Below are 23,315 nucleotides of genomic sequence, written 5' to 3' on the forward strand. Positions count from 1 at the left end.
GGCAGGGAGAGACGCTCTCCCGCAGCTTCAGTCCCAGAGCTGCTGCAGCTGGAGAGAGGCACTTCTCCCACCTAGCCAAGGTGCTGCTGCGATGAGAGAGGACTGGGGGGAATCTTCTCTCCCTGCCACAGCCCTGGGGCAGCCTGTACCCCAAACCCCTCATCCCCAGCCCTCACCCGGAGCCTGCACCCCCAGCTGGCGCCCTCACCTCCCCACAACCCAACCCTCTGCCCGTGCCCTGAACCCGCTACTGTACCCTGAACCCCTCATCCCTGGCCCCACCCTTGATCCTGCACCCCCAGCTGGAGTCCTCACTCCCCGCATCCCAGCCCTAAGCCTACTCCCACACTCCAAACCCCTCAGCCCCACCCCCACCACACATCACCTCCATATTGGTGCACATAACAAAATTCACTCTGAACATGCATGGGAAAAATTAGAGGGAACATTGGTTGAAACTATAATCATTTCACACACACTAAGTGGTGGATTAATTTTGAGTAATTTTTTAACTCAGAAATAAATTCTGTAGGAATACAGGCCCTGTACACACTGCTAAAAGGGAGTGAATTGGATTCAATTTCTTCTTGTGCATTGACAATTCCACGCACACTCCCAGTCCAAATCAGGCACACCTCACACCACACTGAAGGTAATGGAATTGTACAGGCGTCTCTGAGGGCATAATATGAATCACAAACCAGTTACCAGTGATTATGCATGAGGAGAGAAGAACTCAGCTTGACTCTCAGAGCTCAGGCTGAGTTGACAGAGCTGTCATTTATTAAAAAACAATTAAAAAGCATTTTTGAAATGCAATGAAGTTGCTCAGACACAAAATGTACAACCCTATAATGCCTTTTTAAGAAGATTTCTTTTACAGTCACTTTTCAGACTATAGCCACAATTTAAACAAAAATTATCTGACCTACCTGTTTAAACAATGCATAGAGCTTCAACTTTTCTTCATTACCAGGGTCCTCCTTCAAAAGCTTCAGCTGATCTTTAGCCTTTTCAAAATCTTCCTGACTGACTCGCATGGCAGCTCCAGTCGTATGCAGATGAATTACAGGTAAACAGACAGCATGCACTGTCCTACTATAAGGAAAACAAATGTCCATTTAGAGCTAGCTGTTTAGTCTGCTGTAACTATAAATGTTGTTTTTCAAGATGTTTAATGTTTGCCTTTCTTTAAAAAAATATTCACAGGGTCACAACTAAATGTTTAAAAAACAACAACTCAGTAAATAAATACAAAAAGAAGTTACAAAAATCACTGTAGCTAATTAACCTTTGAACAACTAGTACAGGCAAGTCGCATCTCAGGCGCATTTGACATGCACGAATTCAGCTTTGCATGGTTTGCAAAAAGAGGGGAAAAAATAACAATGTAAAAACTGCATCTGTAGTGCAGGCAATTCCGCCCACCATTCCACTCAACGAGGGTTTCACTATACGCAGTTTTCGCTTTACGCACTAACCACGGAATGAACCCCCTGTGTAAGATGAGACCTGCCTGTACTTAATCCTTTCCTGTACATAAACTAGAGTGCCAGAGATAGGAATCAACCAGGACACTGCCAGAAGAGAAAGGGGACAGAAGGAGAAAGTTATGTGATCAGGTGCCAGTCAAGCTGCAAAATACCGATCAGTTGCACTGGTGGCAAATTAAATGTTTGTTTTTACCTATAAATCCATAACTCCACTGATTCCATCTGTTCTGGCTGGATTGGAGAATATATTGTTAATGTGTTCAACGCTGTGTATACAGTAGAACCTCAGTTACGAACACCTGAGGAATGGAGGTCATTTGTAACGCTGAAATATTGGTAACCCTGAACAAAACATTATGGCCATTCTTTCAAAAGTTTACAACTAAACACTGACTTAATATAGCTTTGAAACTTTACTTTGTTAAAAGCAGCAGTTTTCTTCTCCAATCTTATTTTAAATGAAACAAACATAGAAACAGTTTCCTTATCTTGTTAATTTTTTTTAAACTATACCTATTCATTCTGTTAGTACTTACATTACAAAAACATTCTTTTGCAGATCAGATCCATAGCAAGTAACTCACCCTTTTTTCCTATACACAGACATCAGAATCTTAAAGAAATCTAGAAATAATGCCTTTCCAGGATGTTGCACAATGCAATATCCAACTCCCTTGATTGCTATATCCATCTTATATAAAAGATATTTTGTTTTTAAGCATGACAGAAAAAAATTACAGGCAAAGCATGCAAAGAATACTATTAAAACATTGGATATAGTGCCCCATGAGATGCAGTTATAAAGCTCTAGAGTCATCTTGTACTAAAATTTATAAGGGCTGTCAGAATTTCTATTTAGCTACAGCCCTTCTGGGACACTATCATTAATGTTGGCATTATTTAATTTTAAATTTCTGGTATTTCTTTCTTTTTTGGGCCACTGAGTTTGTGCGTAGGTGGGACAACATACCCTTCATCAGTTACATGGGGAAAATGGTGATACTCAGCTTTGCCTGTTATTACAAATTGATATAACTCATAATTGGCTCCAAAAGCCTGAGTTTAAAAAAAAAAGCACCAGTAAGTCATGCAATTTGACATCAGAACCACCACATCACAGGAAGCAAAAAGAATCAAGCCTTTTATACGAGCTAATCAACACCACGGCATTTGTTAAACTGTGTGTCATGTAGTCTTTCTAATGCTAGGTAGGGGGGAAAAAAAAAAAAAGAGTATTTGAGATTCTGTTGCAAGGTACCACACATGTATTCAGCATCAAATAAGCTTTTGGGTTTGTTAAGTTAGAAATTTTGATCCTTAATAAGTATGAAAAAGGCAGTTGAATGGCAAAGAAATAACTGAAGAACAGCAGGAGGATTCCTTCCAATAGGTCTAGACTCAGCACTACAGTCACTGGCACCCAAGTGTTACACTGAGTCCTATCTTACCCAAACACTTCAAAGTTACCAGGTAGACAGATGACTTGTATTACTATTATACCACTTTCTATCCTTTCTTTTGTTTTCCTTCCTTTCCCCTTGTGCCATTCCTTCATTATACTTTTTAAAACCTTTTCCTCCCCCACTTGTATGTCAATTTTCTGTAGACCATTTGTGATTTGGTCCCTACTATGTGCCTACTCCCCCCGTCTCTCTCGAGGGAAGAAGTGGTTGTAACAGGGTAGCTCGCCCATAAGGGTTGGACTGCCAGGGTAGCCAATCCTGCTCAGAATGACACACACTTGGGAGAGATCAGGGTGATTGCCCTATAGACAGCAGCAGGAGGCTACAATGAAGAGGGGAGAAACTTGGGAAAATGGTAGAGAGACTGTGGGAAAAGCTCCTGCAGGGAAGACCTTGAGGCCAATTGAACTATGACAGACCCTGACTGACAGAAGGGTTTGGGCCTGGAAACCAGAACCAGAGCGCTGAGAGTCTGAGCTTCAGCCAGATAAAGTCTGGGAGTTCTGGGCCCCCAGCTCCTATTACAGACCCTGACTGGGAGATGGGTTTGGGAGCCTGGAAGCCAAAGGCTGAGTTCTATCCAGGTGAAGCCTAAGAGACTTAGAATTGCTCTAGGAAAAAGGGCTGGGGACTCCCTACCTGAAAGGAGAGCATGAATGAACTTCAGAAGGGACAATATGCAAGGACTATAAATGGGACCCCAGGAGGGGAATGTTTTAATTACTGGTAGGCGGAGTTGAAGGGGCCCTGAAGAAGGGAGAAATTGGTAGCAGGACACTCCAGAGCAGTGGTCCCCAACTTTTCGTCTGGCGGGTGCCAGACGAAGGACCATGGCAGTGGTTGAGCATCCACTGAAATGCCGCCGAATTTTGGCAGCATTTTGGCAGATGCTCAACCGCCAGCCAGGACGCGGGTGCATTCAGATGCCCCCGCAGCACCACGTTAGGAACCCCTGCTCCAGAGTGTTCTCTGGCCACTAGGGGGTGGTAAGTAGGTGGCTGGCCCTGTTACAATGGCCACAATCAATTCTCAAGATCTGATTGTTACTGTATTTTATAGGATTTCAGTAAAATACTATATTTTTAAAATATGCAAATGAAGACAAAAAATTAGTTATAAAAATATCTGAAGCATATAAGCAGACTTAATAATGAACCTAATCAGAAACATCAGGCCAGATCTTATATACTTTTTCTCACCCTATTGAAGTCAGCAAGATACGACTCAAGATGAATAGAGGTACTATGTGACCTGTAGAAATCAATGGCAAAATTCAATCCTGCTCACAATGGAGTAAATGTGAGCCCTAGGGAGGGAGGGAAAACGCTTGCCTCCGCTCTTCCTTCTTATCTTTTAACACCACTATAGCATACAGAAAACTGTGTTGTTGTTTGTTTAAAGTTTTCAGCCTCTACTGTGCTTCTGCTGATAGTCAGTTCCCCCCAATTACAGTTCACTTTCTCATGCAGCAGCAATGGACTCAACATCTCAGCACAGCTGAATAAGCAGATAAGTTACCATGGAGGCTGCCCAGTCAGTAGAAACAAAGTGGGATGAGGCAGAGTAGAGTAGTAGTCTACGATTTGAACTCACCAACCTAGACAAAGCTGTAATTTTTCACTGGCACTATTGCAAAATACAATTTGCATTTGGCCAGTTGTATTTTCTCAACATGAAAGATCACTGTCTTTGGGCATCAATGCGAGAAACTTTAATATCCATGCTGACAATTACTTCAACTATAGTGCCTTGTCTCAGACCTGAAGTCCTCATACTCACTCTCGATCTCTTATAATCTATCCATCTTCCCACCCATTTTGACCTATCTCTGTCAAATGCCTTTTATCTTGGAAAACATTTGAACATAAAGCCTCTAATTGGGCTCACATCAGTTCTACAGCTAGTAGCATCTGTCTATTTAGCTGATGACTGACACTACTTGTCACACTAACAGCATGGCAGGCCCTTCCCTCCCCTTGTAGAAGGCTGTTTAAAATAATAGCCTCCCATTATGATGTAAAACTAGCTTCACATTGGTGTAAAGAATTTTTAGATGTTTAAAAACTAAAACATTAATAAAATATTTAAATATTAACTTTTGGGTTTTTTTTGTTTTTTAAAGCAGGCTGGCCATTTGCTCAGAAACATTAAATATGTGGTCTACATGAAATTACTCTAAGTTGGATGCACAACTGGTTGAAAGACTGTACTCAAAAAGCAGTTATCAATGGTTTACTGTCAAACTGGGAGGGTTTATCTAGTGTGGTCCCACAGGAGTCAGTCCTTAGTCTGGTACTAGAAAATATTTTAATTAATGACTTGGATAATGGAGTACAAAGGATGATTATAAAATATGCAGATGCCACCAAGCTGGGAGGGATTGCAAGCCCTCCGAAGATGTGTTTAAAATTCAAAACGACCTTGACAAATTGGAGAACTGGTCTGAATTTAACAAGATGAAATTCAATAAAGACAAGTGAAAAGTACTTCACATAGGAAGGAAAAAATCAAATACACAAATACAAAATTGGGAGTAACTGTCTAAGTGGTAACACTGCTGAAAAGGATCTGGGGGTTATAAATGGACCACAAACTGAATGAGGAGTTAATGTGATGCAGCTGCCCCCCCCCAAAAAAGGCTAATATGATTCTGGGATATATTAAAAGGAGTACTGTATAAAAGACACAAGAGGTAACTATCCCACTCTACTTTGCACTGGTGAGACCCCAGCTGGAGTACTGTGTCTAATTCTGGGCACCACAATTTAGGAAGGATTGGACAACTTGAAAAGAATTCAGAGAAGATTGACAATAATGATAAAAAGGTTTTAAAAACCTGGCCTCTGAGGACAGGTTAAAAAAATTGGGCATGTTTAGTTCTGAGAAAAGAAAACTGAATGCAACCTCGTAAGTCTTCCAATATGTTATAAAGAGGATGGTGATGAATTGTTCTCCATGTCCACTGAAGATAGAACAAAAAGCAAGGGGCTTAATCTGCAGCAAAGGAGATTTAGGTTAGCTATTAAGGAAAACTTTCTAATTATAAGGGTAGTTAAGCTCTGGAATAGGCTTCCATCATAGGAAGCATTTAAAAACAAGCTGGACAAACACTTGGTCTTGCCAGAGCACAGGGGGCTGGACTTGATGACCTTCTTGAGGCCCCTCCAGGCCTACAATTCTATGATTTTCCACTCAAGGGTGACTCTTTATGGTGTCCTACAAGGCTACTTGCCTGGAATGGAAGTCACCCAAGTAATTTCAAACAGCTAATGATACATGCCTAGTGCCTGCAACACACAATTTCTGGATGATTCTTGCCCATCCAGTGGAGTCACCTTGTCTAGCTTAGGTAAGTCTACAGGCACGGAGAGTATTCCCAAAACAAGAAACTATGTATCCTCCCTTATTTACACCACTAAATGCTGCAATGCAAGCATGTGGGTTAGATATACAGTATTATCATCATATACCATGTTAAGGATGATCAATAAGTCCTCTACCACTTACCTACTACTTTAGAATAAACTATGTAGCATGACTAGGGCCCTAACAAATTAATGGCCATGAAAACCGTGTCATGGACCGTGAAATCTGGCCTTCCCCCCGTGAAATCTGGTCTTTTGTGTGCTTTTACTCTATACCTGTGGTGATCGACTTGTCGATCCTTGGGACTCTCCTAGCTGATTGCGATCTGCAGCCACGCTGCTCCCGGAAGTGGCCAGCATGACCCTGTGGTCCCAGGGAGGGGTCTACACATGTTGCTCTTGCTTGCAAGCATCACCCCCACAGCTCCCATTGGCTGGGAAAGGGAAACTGTAGCGCCACATGATCCCCTGCTGCTCCCAGGGGCCGTAGGGGTGTGTTGATCCCTTCCAGGAACAGCATGGGGCCGCAGCAGGCAGGGAGCCTGCCTTAACCTTGCTGCGCTGCTGACCGAGCTAAGTGCTGCCCAGTGGGAGGCAGCACCCAACCCTGAGCCCCTCCTGCACCCCCATCCCCAGCCCTAGGCTCAGCCCAAAGCCCTCTCCCATACTGTTAACCTCCAGCCCCAGCCCAGATCCCGCTCCCCCTCCCAAACCCTAACCCTTTGCCCCAGCCTGGTGAAAGTGAGTGAGGGTGGGGGAAAGCAAGCAACGGAGGGGGGGGTGGAGTGAGCAGGGCTGGGCTTTGGGGAAGGGGTGGGGCCTTGGGGAAGATCCTGGGTTGCCCTTAAATTCAAAAAGTGATCTTGGGCATAAAAAGGTTGGAAACCACTGCCCTATAGTATACAGATTTCAAGGGAGAGCAATGTCTCTCAAATTGGGAATCCTGACCCAAAAGGGGACCATGGAGGGGAAGGTCACAAGGGGGGCGGTCACAGTATTGCCACCCTTACTTCTGCACTGCCTTCAGAGTTGGGTGGCTGGAGAGCAGCAGCTGTTGGCTGGTCACCAAGCTTTGAAGGCAGTGGCCTGTCAGCAGCAGTGCAGAAGTAGGTGTGGTATTGCCACCCTTACTTCTGTGCTGCTGCCCTTAGAGCTGGATGGCCAGAGAGTGGTGGCTGCTGACTGAGGACCCAGCTCTGCAGGCAGCAGTGCAGAAGTAAGGGTGTCAATACCATACCATGCCATCCTTACTTCTGCGCTGCTGCTGATGGCGGCTCTGCCTTCAGCACTGGGCTTCTGTCCAGCAGCCATCGCTCTCCAGCTGCCCAGCTATGAAGGCAGCACTGCCACCAGCAGCAGTGCAGAAGTAAAGGCAGCAGTACCGCAACCCCCCCTACAATAACCTTGCAACTCCCCTCTCCCCCAACTCCTTTTTGGGTCAGGACTCCTATAACTACAACACTGTGAAATTTCAGATTTAAAAAGCTGAAAGCATGAAATTTACAATTTTGAAAATCCTATGACCGTGAAATTGACCAAAATGAACTGTGTGTTTGGTAGGGCCCTATGTACAAATTATTAGTTATGTGCTACGTAGAGGAGGAAGAGGAGGAGATCGACAATCGAATGGGAATATTTCTCTTATCAAATAGCTATGTGTATTCTGACCTTTGTTTTAAAGTCTCTTTCTGGGACTAGGTATAAGTGGTGGCACAGTACAACAGTGACGAGTATAAGGTCAATGTCTGTCCTAGAAGGCATACAATCTACCCTAGGTAGCCCATAAGTTTCTAATCTACCATGCTTTGAATAATGTAATTACTTTTTGGGAAGAAAAATTGCATGCTGCTTTCAGGGACATTTACAGAGACATTAATTGAAGCTTGCTTCATAGAAGAGTTATAATAACTAACAAGTAGACTTCCAAGGCCTAAGAAAAAAATAAGAGGGACAGCCCCAATTATTTCTGGTTGGTTTTTTTGTTTGCTTGTTTTGGGTTTTTTTGAGTTCTGAGTCAGTTTAGAACAGGCAGTCTGACAACTGATTCTGTACTAAGAAGCAGTCACTCAATTTTTTGTTTTCTAGAAAATACCCAAATACTTAACTGCTATGCAAATTAAGTATATAAACAAACTCCATTTGGTTATTTGGATAGCAGGAGACACATTTTGGAGAAAGTGTGTATTAAGATTCTATTCCACAAGTCTCTTTCTCTGGAGGGTTTTGTTTCCCAATAATACGTTCTCTTTTCAACTGAATATCTCAGAGTTGCCATTAAACCAAATATAAGACCATCAAACATATACACATTCTTTCTCTGAGAGAATGTCTTTTCCTTACACAATCCAAAATCCTGAAGACAGATCATGTTCCACGGGCTTTTAGTTTTGGTAGCAATAGAAAAATTCTATTTCAGAGATATAGCACTTACAAACTGCATCTCCATTTTGTCTTGCCAAGCTGAATGCGACAAGGTGCTACAGTCATTTGTATGTTAGTTGCGTTGAGCTTTTGCCCTGCATCTCTTAACACATGGCATTGGTGAGTAAGTGGGGAAACTAGTCTTCATAATATGGTAACTACTTTTTCAGTCTTTTCCTGCTGCGCTTGTACTGTGTTTGTGACAATGCATCATAAAATATGCCAATACTCCAGGCTGCCAACCAGAATTGTAATTTTCTAAAGGCTACAAGGGTGTTAACTCAGTCCAGAGAGTGTTCAAAAGGCCTGCCACAGCATGAGCAAATACTTGACTGAAAAACTGCAGGCAAATTGAAAAAAAAAGGAATAATTATCTGCATGGGAGTTCCATACTAGCAACTCTCCCTGCTGCTAGTACAGAACCTGAACCGTGAACATAGAGCATCTCAGAAGCTGCTAACATGGCCTACTTCATACCTGCTTGGCAGAGCTACCAGTGATGAGGGGTTATGCTTCCTAGTGCTGTAGGAGTTGAGCATTTTTTTAAAATGTCTTTGTTTCTTCCCTCCGATTCCTCTCTTTGCTCTAGGAGTTGTTGTGAGGTCAGAGGAGAAGAAAAGGGAACTAAGGGAAGTATCATGCTCTCACCACCTCAGCATCAATTTGTTTGCTCAGGAGAGACAAAAAGACTAAGGGCTTGTCTACATCAGAAAGTTGCAGCGCTGGTGAGGGAGTTACAGCGCTGCAACTTAGGAGGTGTACACATCTGCAGGGCACCACCAGCGCTGCAACTCCCTGTTTGCAGCGCTGGTCATACTCCCGTTTTGTCTCGGGTGTAGAGGATCCAGCGCTGGTGATCCAGCGCTGGTAATCAAGTATAGACACTTACCAGCGCTTTTCTTGACCTCCGTGGAATAAGCAGGTATCCCAGCATACCTGAGGAAGCCTCTGGTAATCAAGCTGGTCTCCTTCCCCGGCTTGCTCTCTCGTTCCCCGAACCCCCGAGCAAGCAGGTCTCCTTCCCTGCGGTTTGCAGGGTGGTTCGGGGAACGCGAGAGCAAACCGCGGCGAAGCTGGTCTCCTTTCCCGGTTTGCTCTCTCGTTCCCCGAACCCCCGAGCAAGCAGGTCTCCTTCCCTGCGGTTTGCAGGGTGGTTCAGGGAACGCGAGAGCAAACCGCGGCGAAGCTGGTCTCCTTTCCCGGTTTGCTCTCGCGTTCCCCGAACCCCCCTTGAAGCCGCCCAACAGCGGTGCAGTGTGGCCACATCTAACACCACTTGCAGCGCTGGTTGCTGTAAGTGTGGCCACTCTGCAGCGCTGGCCCTATACAGCTGTACTAATACAGCTGTAACAACCAGCGCTGCAAAATTTTAGATGTAGACATGGCCTAAGGTTACACTACCACTTATGTTGGTGTATGTCGCTCAGGGTGTGAATAACCCCCCCAAGTGACATAAGTTACACCGATCTAAGCACTGCTGGTGTCAACAGTGCGATGTTGATGGGAGAAGCTTTCCTGCTGACACAGCTGTCACCACTCATTGGGGTGGATTAATTAAATTGACAAGAGAGCTCTCTCCTGTCAGCTTAGAGCAGTACAGTAGATTCTCTAATGTAGAACTCTCTAGTGTAGCCATAGCCTGAGTTTAGGGGATGAGAAGGAGTGCTGGGTGGCTGCCCTAATGCAGCAATCAATTCAGAAAAGGAAGGGATGCTAGAGATTAGACTCAGGATTTAAAATAAAACTATTCCAACAGGAAAATAAAATAAAATAAATGGCTTACATGGAAAGGCAGACTCAATCTGAGAAACTGATTTCACTTTAATTTTCTAAGGCCTCATGAGTAATCAAGTGAAGCTCTAACAAAAGGATTTAAAAAAATGGATTAAAAGGTTGATAACCACTTGTAAAAAGTGACAAATGACTATGAACAAATCATTAACTGTGCCTTTAATATGCAACTTTCCTGGCAGGCTAAACAGTTTTGCTAAAGCCTTTCACTATCCGCCTGCAGAATTTTGTACATTCAATACATTTACAATAGCTCTGAAGTATATTTTTGTTTAGCAATAGACATGCTGTACACACTGTCCTTGCAACAACAAACAGCGTCATCCAGGAAAATAACACTTTGTTACATTTTTTGTTCTCCCAGCCAGTCTCTAACACGCCCACGAGCCACTCAGCAGTAGGGGGGAGGCCTATTACAATATTTATTGGAGACCCAATATTGAGCAGACATAACAGCACCATCTAAAATGAAAGGGCCTCACCACAAGAGCTCGAGAGATTAACCAATTAGACACTAGTTCTTCCCCTCATCCACCCTTCTCAGGTTTGGTTTTGTTTTAAAGGGAGCCACTCTATTTCTTCTAGGAGGGTAAATTCACAGCTGGATATTGTAGTGCATAATCTCATTGTAGATAATCTTATCAGAAGATTAGCATGCCTGCTGGACAATCCTGTCAGTATATTCTCAAATTGAAAGGAGTGCCTCTTTTCAGCCTCTGATAAGGTTGACCTCCACACCACTCACTTGTGGCTTGTCAGAGCCCTACTCATCCTCTTTGCTTTCCCTACAGTTCGTCAGTAGTCATACGCAGCAGCCACCTCGCACATGGTCTGATGCTGTCAGGACTAAGTCACATCAAAGTTCCTCTGTTTTGGGGGTATCTAAATTACAAAACAAATAGAACAAAACCAGAAAGGAGAACTGACCGTTTCAATTCCTGGCTGGAGGCAGCCCTTCTATTCAATCTGTTTTTCTAGCTAACACTCCTCTGGACTCCCTGCTTCAGATCAAGCTTCTCTCAGGGAGGCTCTGACAGCCTGCAGTCTTACTCAGCTTCCTGGCTCCAGTCAGGCTTCTCTTACCAAGTGAGAGCTGAAAATCTGCTTCCCTTCCTAGTTAGCCACCAACTGACCTGGGTTCTCCCCTTTCACCTCCACCCTCTAGACCTGACACCTACTGCAGGTGTGGCAGGACATGGCTGACTGATCCCACAGGCTCTTGTTAAGCCCTTCTTGTCCAACGTGAGGTTTGCACTCCCCATCATAGAGCTATGCAAGTTTAAGTTACATAGCAATCAGTCAAAACATCCTATTGAAAAGATTTCAGCAGGAGAGCCATTATGTTAAAAAGCAGCATTTATCCAGCTGATTTGTTGGTTCGTAGCCATCTTGTGAATTTCTTGTCTTGTACTAGAAAATGTAGGGTGGCTACAGAACGTGTGAGAACCTTCTGCACTGCAGCTCCTGCTGTCTGAAAATGCCTGGTTGTCAGGGGCGGCTCTTGGTATTTTGCCACCCCAAGCATGGCAGGCAGGCTGCCTTCGGCGGTTTGCCTGCGTGTGGTCCCCGGTCCCGTGGTTTCGGCGGCACGCCTGTGGGAGGTCTGCCGAAGCCCCGGGACCAGCGGACCCTCCGCAGGCATGCCACCAAAGGCAACCTGCCTGCCGCCCTCACGGTGACCAGCAGGCTGCCCCCCCGTGGCTTGCCGCCCCAGGCACGCGCTTGGCGTGCTGGTGCCTGGAGCCGCCCCTGCTTGTGTACCTGCCTTCCCAACTCTCCCACCTCTTATGAAATCACTTCTTCTCTCCCTCTTAAAATTCTTTCCGCTATTATGTTTATCTAAAGCATTTTAGGATGCAGTCAGTATGAAAGACTCATGAAATTACGTGCCCTTAATCAGAAGATGGCTGGAGCAGAGACATTGACTGGTACTAAGCCCCTGACAAACCCTGTTCCTTTAGACTTCACCAACCAATATACAGTATAGCTTTCGCACAATGGTGATGTGTGGAAGGAGGGAACGTTTAACCATTGCTAAGTGATTGACATAGCTTTTCAGTGACTAGCATCACATAAGACAAAGACCTCGTCTTCACTATATTTAAAAAAAAAGGTGTGTTCTTAACGCTTAGTAGCTAATTTTAATGTGCTTGTGTCATAAACAGATAGCTAAGGGTTAATGTCTCTTTCACCTGAAGCACCTGACCAGAGGACCAATCAGGAAACCGGATTTTTTCAACTTTGGGTGGAGGGAAGTTTGTGTCTGAGTTTTCTGCCTGCCTGCTTTCTCTGAGCTTTGGAGAAGTAGTTTCTACTTTCTAGTCTTCTGTTTCTAAAGTAAGGACAAAGAGATCAGATAGTAAGTTATATGGTTTCTTTTCTTTGGTATTTGCATGAATATAAGTGCTGGAGTGCTTTGATTTGTATTCTTTTTGAATAAGGCTGTTTATTCAATATTCTTATAAGCAATTAACCCTGTATTCATCACCTTAATACAGAGAGACCATTTGTATATATTTTTTCTTTCTTTTTATATAAAGCTTTCTTTTAAGACCTGTTGAAGTTTTCTTTACTGCGAAATTTCAGGAAAATTGAGTCTGTACTCACCAGGGAATTGGTGGGAGGAAGAAATCAGGGGGGAGATCTGTGTGTGTGTTGAATTTGCTAGCCTGATTTTGCATTCCCTCTGGGGGAATAGGAAAGTACTTTTTGTTTCCAGGACTGGGAACGGAGAGGGGGAGTCACTCTGTTTGGATTCACAGAGCTTGTGTCTGTGTATCTCTCCAGGAGCACCTGGAGGGGGGAAGGGAAAAAGGATTATTTCCCTCTGTTGTGAGACTCAAGGGATTTGGGTCTTGGGGTCCCCAGGGAAGGTTTTTCAGGGGGACCAGAGTGCCCCAAAACACTCTAATTTTTTTGGGTGGTGGCAGCAAATACCAGGTCCAAGCTGGTAGCTAAGCTTGGAGGTTTTCATGCTAACCCCCATATTTTGGACGCTAAGGTCCAAATCTGGGACTAAGGTTATGACATGGTGGCAGCGGTGGCATGAATATAAGTGCTGGAGTGCTTTGATTTGTATTCTTTTTGAATAAGGCTGTTTATTCAATATTCTTTTAAGCAATCGACCCTGTGTTGTGTCACCTTAACACAGAGAGACCATTTGTATGCATTTTTTCTTTCTTTTTTATATAAAGCTTTCTTTTAAGACCTGTTGGAGTTTTTCTTTACTTCAGGGAAATTGAGTCTGTACTCACCAGGGAGTTGGTGGGAGGAAGAAATCAGGGGAGATCTGTGTGTGTTGAATTGGCTAGCCTGATTTTGCATTCCCTCTGGGTGAAGAGGAAAGTACTTTTTGTTCCAGGACTGGGAACAGAGAGGGGGAGTCACTCTGTTTGGATTCACAGAGCTTGTGTCTGTGTATCTCTCCAGGAGCACCTGGAGGGGGGAAGGGAAAAAGGATTATTTCCCTTTGTTGTGAGACTCAAGGGATTTGGGTCTTGGGGTCCCCAGGGAAGGTTTTTCAGGGGGACCAGAGTGCCCCAAAACACTCTAATTTTTTGGGTGGTGGCAGCAAGTACCAGGTCCAAGCTGGTAGCTAAGCTTGGAGGTTTTCATGCTAACCCCCATATTTTGTAAAAGCAGCAAAGAATCCTGTGGCACCTTATAGACTAACAGCATGAGCTTTCGTGGGTGAATACCCACTTCCTCAGATGCATGTGAGGAAGTGGGTATTCACCCACGAAAGCTCATGCTCCAAAACGTCTGTTAGTCTATAAGGTGCCACAGGATTCTTTGCTGCTTTTACAGATCCAGACTAACACGGCTACCCTCTGATACTTGACCCCATATTTTGGACGCTAAGGTCCAAATCTGGGACTAAGGTTATGACAGCTTGTGGTAAAATCCTAGAGAAGACACAGTACATTGTAGTTTTTGTATGAGTTAGAAGATAAAGACTATGGGGGATCCTAAGGTTTAATATTTCTTCTAACTGATATTTAGGTCTCCTATACCCATGGTCCCTTAACATTTTACACTATTATACTGTCTTAGCATGTAAAATACACAATATAATGACGTATCTCTTGGCAGACCAAAGTGCAGCTTCACCATTTTTAAGGGTGAATTGATCAGCTGCATTTGATAGTTTTCAGATCCAAAGAATAGTTAATAAAGATTGAGATATAGGTTAGTATTAGAGTCAAAATGGGACTATCATATATAATGTGCATTTATTAATATTCTTTAATCACAGCTGTTGCAAAGGAAACTGTAATTATTCCCTTCATCACTTTGTATCCCCACAATTCAAAGTGAACTGGAAAAGAATGAGAATATTATTGACTAAAACTAAAAGGCAAAGGATATTCTGTTATTTCTTTTATAAGATGCACTTTAGGCAAGTTGCAGAGTTTCTGAATGTAGATACTTTAAAAATTATTTGCATGAAAAAATTACAAACATGAAAATTGGTAGAATAATAGAATATTGTTGCCACAAAAAGATTTGGAAGAGCCAACTCTGACAAGTTGCTAGGTAATAGTGTCCTGTCATCTACTTGTAACTCAACACCCAGCTAGAGGTTTGTGCGAGTATATATTTGAATTTGACACTCTTCAAATACTGCTTATGCTAGAAATCTGAACCATTGATGAAAATGGTTTTCATGGCAACAATATCCCTGAACTGGTATTGAAAATGGCTTGATTACTAATGTAGATAGGAAAAAAAAATATTGTCATATCATTTTAGAAAGCAAATCTCAATTACATGTCTACACTGGGTTAATTTACATACATTAAAAAAAGCCCCCAAAAACCTCAGTGCATCCAGTTCAGTTCCATTAAACTTCCTTTCAACAACTTTAACTAAAATGGTCGTGAAAATTATTCCAGATGCTGAAGTCTTGTGAATTCACCTCTCTTTTCCTACCCTTCAGTTTTAAAAACACATTTACATCCTAACTACCCTCCTGTTAACATTTATCACATAACCAGATGCTTTTTAGGATAGCAAAACTATTTCAGAACCAGCTAAAGATCTAGGACTAAAAAAAATAACTCTCTCAGTTTTGTCAATGAATTTCAATAAATACCTGCTTCAAAGCTCATTAATTGTAACAGAAAGGTACTTTTCAATCCATGTTCCAAAACAGATACCTAACTATATAATAATTGTCAGTTATAAAAGGCCAGTTCAGCTACAGAGTTGATGAGATCGCTGTTTTGTTTTTCATTGTTTTCATTTGATTTTTAACTGTTACAGGACAATTATTTCCTATAGATATACACACAAACAGCATATTCTCCTGTGCTTCCATATGGATCTAATTTATTAATTTTTTTTGTCTGGACAGTAGGTCCGTAATATGGCCTTCACTTTTTGTTTTAGCATGCAAACATAAACAAATTTTTTGCAAACTTGCAGATCCAGTGGAACAGAATGTAACAGTTTAGTTAAGATAAATTAATGTTAGTACCGTTGCAAAAAATCTACCATAGTTTGGCCTCACTAACAGATTTTAACTATTTGTCTCCTTCTGTAGTGCACTGCTGCAGAATTGTTAGGCTAAATATTCAAATGACAGTAGGCAAATCTTGCTGCCCAGTGATCATGTTACCACCTGAGCTGGAACAAGGGCTGTACCAGTGGAAAGGATTGTGCCCAAACTAGGAAGGTATCCAGTCTGTGATAGATGCTTACTGAAATATCTGAAGGGAAGATTATCTGTATTCAGTTTTCTTACTGTATTAGGCACAGACTTGCGTGTTTTGTTTTATTTTATTTTGCTTGCTAATTCACTTTGTTCTGTCTGTTACTACATGGAACCACTTAAATCCTACTTTTTGTATTTAATAAAATCACTTTTCACTTATTATTTAGCCCAGAGTATGCATTAATACCAGGGGTAGGGAGGAGCAAACAGCTGTGCATCTCTCTCTCTCAGTGTTATAGAGGGCGAACAATTTAGGAGTTTACCCTGTATAAGCTTTATGGATTTATTTGGGGTTTGGAGCCCATTGGGAGTTGGCATCTGAGTGTTAAAGACAGGAACACTTCTTAAACTGCTTTCAGTTTAAACCTGCAGCTGTTGGGGGACGTGGTTCAGACCTGGGTCTGGGTTTGCAGCAGACGAGAGGGTCTGGCTCAAACCAGGCAGGGCACTGAACTCCCAAGCTGGCAGGGAAAGCGGGCTCAGGGGTTGTCTCAGGACATCAGTTGGCAGCCTCAAGAGGGTTTCTGTGATCCAACCTATCACACACACCAGCAGCAAGTTATTTGTTGTTGTCCAACAAATTGTTTTAGGATTCTTTAAAGCTTTCTGGAAGACACTGTTAGTCATAAAAGCCACACTACGTCCATGGTTCTGCAGAAACACACACACACACACACACACACACGCTTCTTTGCAGGATCAGGACACACATATGCAAATTAGCTACCTAAAAAGTCTATTTGCAATCATATTAAAATGCATCTCATGTGTCACTTGACTCCTTGCTGATCTTCATTTTAAAATCAGAGGCAGGATGAATTTACATTCTTTGGAGGATTAAGCCTGGTCTTCATTTTTTTTAAAGTTAATATTAGGGTTGTTGTTGGTTTCCCTTTCCCTCCCTCCCTCCCTTTTCTTCTTCTATGAAGGAATAAACTATACCAGCCCTATTTAGGCAGTGCAAGGGGCAGGACAAGAAATAACATAAGGAGAAAGCAAATGCGGCCTACAGACAACATGAGCATCTGGAACAACAGTATCCTAATATGCATAATCATGTAAAAGGGCAGGAAAAAAGACAGGGAGAAAGAATATGATACTTTCTACACCAATGGTCTACTTACTCAGGTAGTAGGTGGCATAAGTTTGAAATCTTTTTTTTTTGTTTTAAAGGCAATTTCTTTCTAACACTAAGCACCAGTGGCGAGGGGAGCTGTCAAGATGAAGAAGGCGGCCTGCAGAGAAATGCTCAAAAACTGGACTCCTGATACAGCAGAGAGATACCAGCTGGCTAAGGGGGCTGAGGTGGTCATTGAAGCGAAAGGCTGGGCTTGGGTGGAGTTTGGAAAGATCATGGAGAATGACTATTGAATGGTCTCAAAAAGGTGTTCTAGCAAACTGTTCATCACCTTAGGAGGGGGTCGGCCAGACAGGCTGTTCTCAGCAAGGGTGATGAAACACTGACTTAGACTGAGGAGACTGTTGAGAGGTGGAAGGAGCACTGTGAGGAACTTCTTAACCCAGTAGACACGCCCTCCTTTCAGGAGGCAGCACTGGAAACCTCCAGTGAGATTGGATCTATTACTGTTGTTGAGGTCACTATGGTGGTAAAGTGCTTTCGTAGTGGTAAGTCAGCAGTGGTGGACGAGATTTGTCCGGAGATGATGAAATTACTGGACAACACTGGAGTGTTGTGGTTTACTCACCTCTTCAATCTTGCGTGGAAGGCAGGTGCAGTACCTCTGGACTGGCAAACCAGCGTGGTGGTCCTAAGCATTAAGAAAGGAGACCAGAGGGTGTGTTCCAACTATTGGAGGATGACATTCCTCAGCCTCCCCAGCAAAGCCTATGCCAGGGTGCTGGAAAGGAGGTTACACCCGTTAGTTGAACCTGGATTCAGGAGGAACAATGTGGATTCCATCCCAGCCATGGAACAATGGACCAGCTCTTTGCTCACTTGCAGATACTCGAGAGGTCGTGGGAATTTGCTAATCCGGTCTCCCTCTGTTTTGTAGGCCTGGAGAAGGCATATGACTGCATTCCCTGAGATGTCTTGTGGGAAATGCTGAGGGAGTATGAGGTGCCAGTGCCGTTTTGTATGCCATCAGGTCCCTCTATTCTCCAAGTGAGAGTTGTGTTTGTATTCTTTGCAGTGAGTTCATTCAAGGTGAGTGTTGGACTTCACCTAGGATGCATCTTGTCCCCACTTCTGTACATAATTTTCATGGACAGGATATCAAGACACAGCCAAGCTGTGGAGTGCATCTGGTACAGGGACTCGAAGGTGGCCACCTCTGCTTTTTGCAGATGATGATGTCCTTCTTACTTCTTCAGACTGTAATCTCTGAGGTGCACTCGGACATTTCGCTGCCAAGTGTGAAGAGTTGGGATGAGAATCAGCATCTCCAGATCAGAGGTCATGGCCCTCTCCCAGAAGAAAGTGCACTGCTCTCTCCAGGTGAGGGGGAAGCAGCTCCCCTTACTGGAAGAGTTCAAGTATCTAGGCATCTTGTTCACGAGTGATGGTAAGCAGGAGTGTGGGATTGATGGGCTAACTGGTGTGCCAGTGATGCAGGCACTATACCAATCCATGGTGGTAAAGCAGGAGCCCAGTTCTCATACGAAGCTTTAGGTGTACAGGTTGATCTATGTCCCTATACTCGCCTATGGTCATGAAATTTGGGTAATGACCAAAATGACGAGATCACAGGTACAAATGGTGGAAATGAGATTTCTCTGCAAGGTGGCTGGGCTTATTCCCCAAGACAGGATGAAGGACTCGGGTATTTGGGAGGGCCTCGAAGTAGGGCTACTACTCCTCCGGATAGAGCGGAGCCAGCTGAGGTGGTTCAGGCACCTAATAAGGATGCCTCCTAGGAGTCTACCTTTGGAACTCTACCAATTACATCCCATTGGGAGGAGGTCCTGAGGCCGACCCAGGACACGTTGGATAGATAATATCTCCCAACAGGCCTGTGAATGCTGGGGAAGCCCTTAGGACCTGGAACCTGTTGCAGAGGAAAGGGAGGTCTGGTCCTTCCTACTCTCCATGCTGCCACCGCAACCCTCACCAGGAAAAGCAGCATAAATGAAAAAGAAGAAGCAGCAATTTCTTTCATGCTGCTCTGTTTAGAACAGCCTCCCACTCCCAATGTTCCAATACTCCCCATCCTCTTTGAAAGCCTTTTTTTCTCCTTTCAGTTTCTTTGATAACTCCTTGAGAAGATAAATTGTCCAAGTGTTTTGTACATTATGTAATCGGAGATGGTCTCTAACTAAAATAAAGTGGATAGTAATTTTTCATGCTATTTATGTTTAGTTTCCAATTTAAGATCTTAAACTGTTTACAACTATCAGAGGGGTAGCCGTGTTAGTCTGGATCTGTAAAAGCAGTAAAGAATCCTGTGGCACCTTATAGACTAACAGACGTTTTGGAGCATGAGCTTTCGTAGGTGATGTCATAAACAGATAGCTAAGGGTTAATGTCTCTTACACCTGGAAAGGAGTAACCTGAAACACCTGACCAGAGGACCAATCAGGAAACAGGACTTTTTCATATCTGGGTGGAGGGAAGCTTGTGTCCGAGTTCTTTGGTTTGTTTTTTTTTGTCTTCTGCCTGTACTCTCTCTCGGCTATGAGAGGATTTCTGTCTTCTGCCTTTCTAATCTTCTGTTTCCCAGTTGTAAGTACAAAGAGATTTTTTTTTTTTGTATTTACATGTGTGTAGTTGCTGGAGTGTTTTGAATTGTGATCTTTTTGAATAAGGCTGTTTATTCATATTTCTTTTAAGCAATTGACCCTGTATTTGTCACCTTAATACAGAGAGACCATTTTTATGTATTTTTTCTTTCTTTTTATATAAAGCTTTCCTTTAAGACCTGTTGGAGTTTTTTTTTAGTGGGGAACTCCAGGGAATTGAGTCTGTAGCTCACCAGGGAATTGGTGGGAGGAAGAAGTCAGGGGGAAATCTGTGTGTGTTAGATTTACTAGCCCGACTTTGCATTCCCTCTGGGTGAGGGGGGGAAAAGAGTTTAGCTCTCTGTACTTCTGTTTTCCAAGGCTGGAAACGGGGATGGTGGAATCCCTCTGTTTAGATTCACGGAGTTTGCTTCTGTTTATCTCTCCAGGAACCCAGGGAGGGAATACCTGGAAGGGAGAAGGGAAGGGAAATGGTTTATTCCCCTCTGTTGTGAGACTCAAGGAATTTGGGTCTTGGGGTCCCCAGGGAAGGTTTTTCAGGGGGACCAGAGTGCCCCAAAACACACTAATTTTTTGGGTGGTGGCAGCTTTACCAGGTCCAAGCTGGTAACTAAGCTTGGAGGTTTTCATGCTAGCCCCCATATTTTGGACGCTAAGGTCCAAATCTGGGAATAGGTTATGACATGGTGGCAGAGGTGGGAAAGATAGAATCCAGAAGCCAGTAGGAATATTATATTTTTCTTTTCTCTGCTAGGGGCTTTTAAGCAGAGAGAAACAGTTTGGTTTTAAAAGGAACCAGAGAGAATTTTTTTTTCTCTGCTCTCTCTTGCAGTTTCTAGCTTGCATATTAAGCAAGGAACTATTAAGCTGTGACAAACAGGTCTTTTGTCAGACAATAGCACTCCCATTAGGAGGCAATTACCAGCACAATATACATGCAAATAAAGTGGTTTTTCTGGTTTACTTTACATTTAAAAGATTAGCTAGAGGAAGAAAGGGAAAAAGGCACTGTTGCTAGGCAGACCCCAGGAGGCAACAGAGAAGCTGCAGTTCAGAAGATAAACACCGGAGGGCACCCCAAAACAAAAAAAACACAACAAAGAACTCAGACACAAACTTCCCTCCACCCAGATTTGAAAAAGTCTTGTTTCCTGATTGGTCCTCTGGTCAGGTGTTTCAGGTTACTCCTTTCCAGGTGTAAGAGACATTAACCCTTAGCTATCTGTTTATGACAGGTGAATACCCACTTCGTCAGATGCATGTAGTGGAAATTTCCAGGGGCACGTATATATATATATATGCAGGCAAGCTAGAGATAATGAGGTAGTTCAATCAGGGAGGATGAGGCCCTGTTCTAGCAGTTGAGGTGTGAAAACCAAGGGAGGAGAAACTGGTTTTGTAATTGGCAAGCCATTCACAGTCTTTGTTTAATCCCGAGCTGATGGTGTCAAATTTGCAGATGAACTGAAGCTCAGCAGTTTCTCTTTGAAGTCTGGTCCTGAAGTTTTTTTGCTGCAGGATGGCCACCTTAAGGTCTGCTATAGTGTGGCCAGGGAGGTTGAAGTGTTCTCCTACAGGTTTTTGTATATTGCCATTCCTAATATCTGATTTGTGTCCGTTTATCCTTTTCCGTAGCGACTGTCCAGTTTGGCCGATGTACATAGCAGAGGGGCATTGCTGGCATATGATGGCATATATTACATTGGTGGACGTGCAGGTGAATGAACCGGTGATGGTGTGGCTGATCTGGTTAGGTCCTGTGATGGTGTCGCTGGTGTAGATATGTGGGCAGAGTTGGCATCAAGCTTTGTTGCATGGATTGGTTCCTGAGCTAGAGTTACTATGGTGCGGTGTGCAGTTACTGGTGAGAATATGTTTCAGGTTGGCAGGTTGCCTGTGGGCGAGGACTGGCCTGCCACCCAAGGCCTGTGAAAGTGTGGGATCATTGTCCAGGATGGGTTGTAGATCCCTGATGATGCGTTTACAATTAATATATGTTTTGCTTTCCCCGTCCCCAGATATGGTAACAAGCAAATCTGTGGGCTATCAAGGCATGTTTTCTGACCTGGATTTGATTATTTTTCATTATTAATCAGCTACATTAAATCAACATTGTTTACCTGTAGGAAGCCTGCTTAGAGAGCTGTGTTAAATGAAGGCAGAAGTCCTGCTGATCACAGAATTTGCATGCTCTCAATTTCCCCCCATATCTTAAGATGTTCAATCTGCATACTTCAGTTAATTTTTCACACAGCTTGGTAAGAAAAACTTACAATTTAATGGGCAAGCTACATGAATGACTATACTTTACAGGGCAAGACGCTCTCCTCCCTAATTTAGCTATATACTGCAGGCTCCTGAGTTTGTACATTTTACTGATTAAGGTGCACATTTTAGTAGCTGAACTTTCATGTTCTACTGATCAAACTTTGTATTTCCCTGGTCATGATCAAAACAAATATTTAGAGAATTGTATAATGTATTTGAAAATACCTGTTTCACTACTTTGCTTATGAATTTGCTTATTGAGCACATTTAAGCTTATTGAAGAGACTCCCATTTAAATTAGAAAATTGTTTTAAGTGCTGCTATTACAGGAAGAAGTGACTAAAAATGACATCTTCTAGCTCCACATTTATTCATCAAATTTTATACTGAAGTTTGCTGCTTATCAATCTTAATAAAAACAAAATAGTAACAGCAAATGCAATCATGCCTCTTTAAATCACGCGGGTCTTTCTTTGTCATTCATCCCCCCTAAAATGAAGATTCATAGGTGCCAAGTTGTATAGTTCCATGTAACACTTTATGCAACTTATTCAATGAGCCAATTTACATATTTGCATGTAATCTGTACGTAACTATAAACTTCAGCATAAGAAAAATCATGTGGATGTAAAGTTGGTGAAAAGCAGTGGCTTGACTGCCTTGGTGAATGGAGTCCTCTGTTTATTATTTACAAGACAGCATTAGAATAAGCTTTTCACATACACATCAGAAGGGTCATTTCTTATGGGTGGAGTACGTGTGAGGGGGTAGTGGGAGGAAGAAGGCCTACTAAGGGTATTTCTACACTGTGAAGTTGTCAACAAAACTTTTGTCTTTTGTGGAGGGGCTTTTGCGTGAAAGACAAAAGTTCTGCAGACACAGTGGCAGTGTGAACATGGCTTTGTCGGCAGGAGCATTCTCCTGCAGACAAAGCTAACGCTGCTTGCGGAGCTGGAAGTATTTTGTTGGCAAAAGTGCCAACAAAGTACTGACAAAGAGCGTTTACACATACTGACTTTTATTGACATGGCTGTGTCGATAGAGCCTTGTCGCTAAAAGCTGCGTGGTGTACACAAGCCCTAAGATTGGCAGAGCCAGT

The 23,315-nt window shown here is 43.1% G+C and overlaps 1 protein-coding gene across 7 annotated transcripts in view; it reads right to left on the bottom strand.

Annotated features, from left to right (window-relative positions):
- The window catches only part of ECI2 (enoyl-CoA delta isomerase 2), an 80,423-nt gene that overhangs the window by 27,670 nt on the left and 29,438 nt on the right, over positions 1-23,315 (bottom strand). For 3 of the 7 annotated variants that reach the window (XM_030552329.1, XM_030552326.1, XM_030552331.1), the window contains exon 2: positions 933-1,095. In XM_030552329.1, coding sequence (XP_030408189.1) covers positions 933-1,040 — 108 coding nt within the window. In that variant the 5' untranslated portion in view covers positions 1,041-1,095. Of the gene's footprint in view, positions 1-932; positions 1,099-1,291; positions 1,363-1,686; positions 1,730-23,315 lie in introns of those variants that run through there. The other 4 variants (XM_030552330.1, XM_030552325.1, XM_030552328.1 and 1 more) reach the window with 3 other exon arrangements.

This window comes from Gopherus evgoodei, chromosome 2 (assembly GCF_007399415.2).
Source record: "Gopherus evgoodei ecotype Sinaloan lineage chromosome 2, rGopEvg1_v1.p, whole genome shotgun sequence".
Lineage (NCBI taxonomy): Eukaryota > Metazoa > Chordata > Testudines > Testudinidae > Gopherus > Gopherus evgoodei.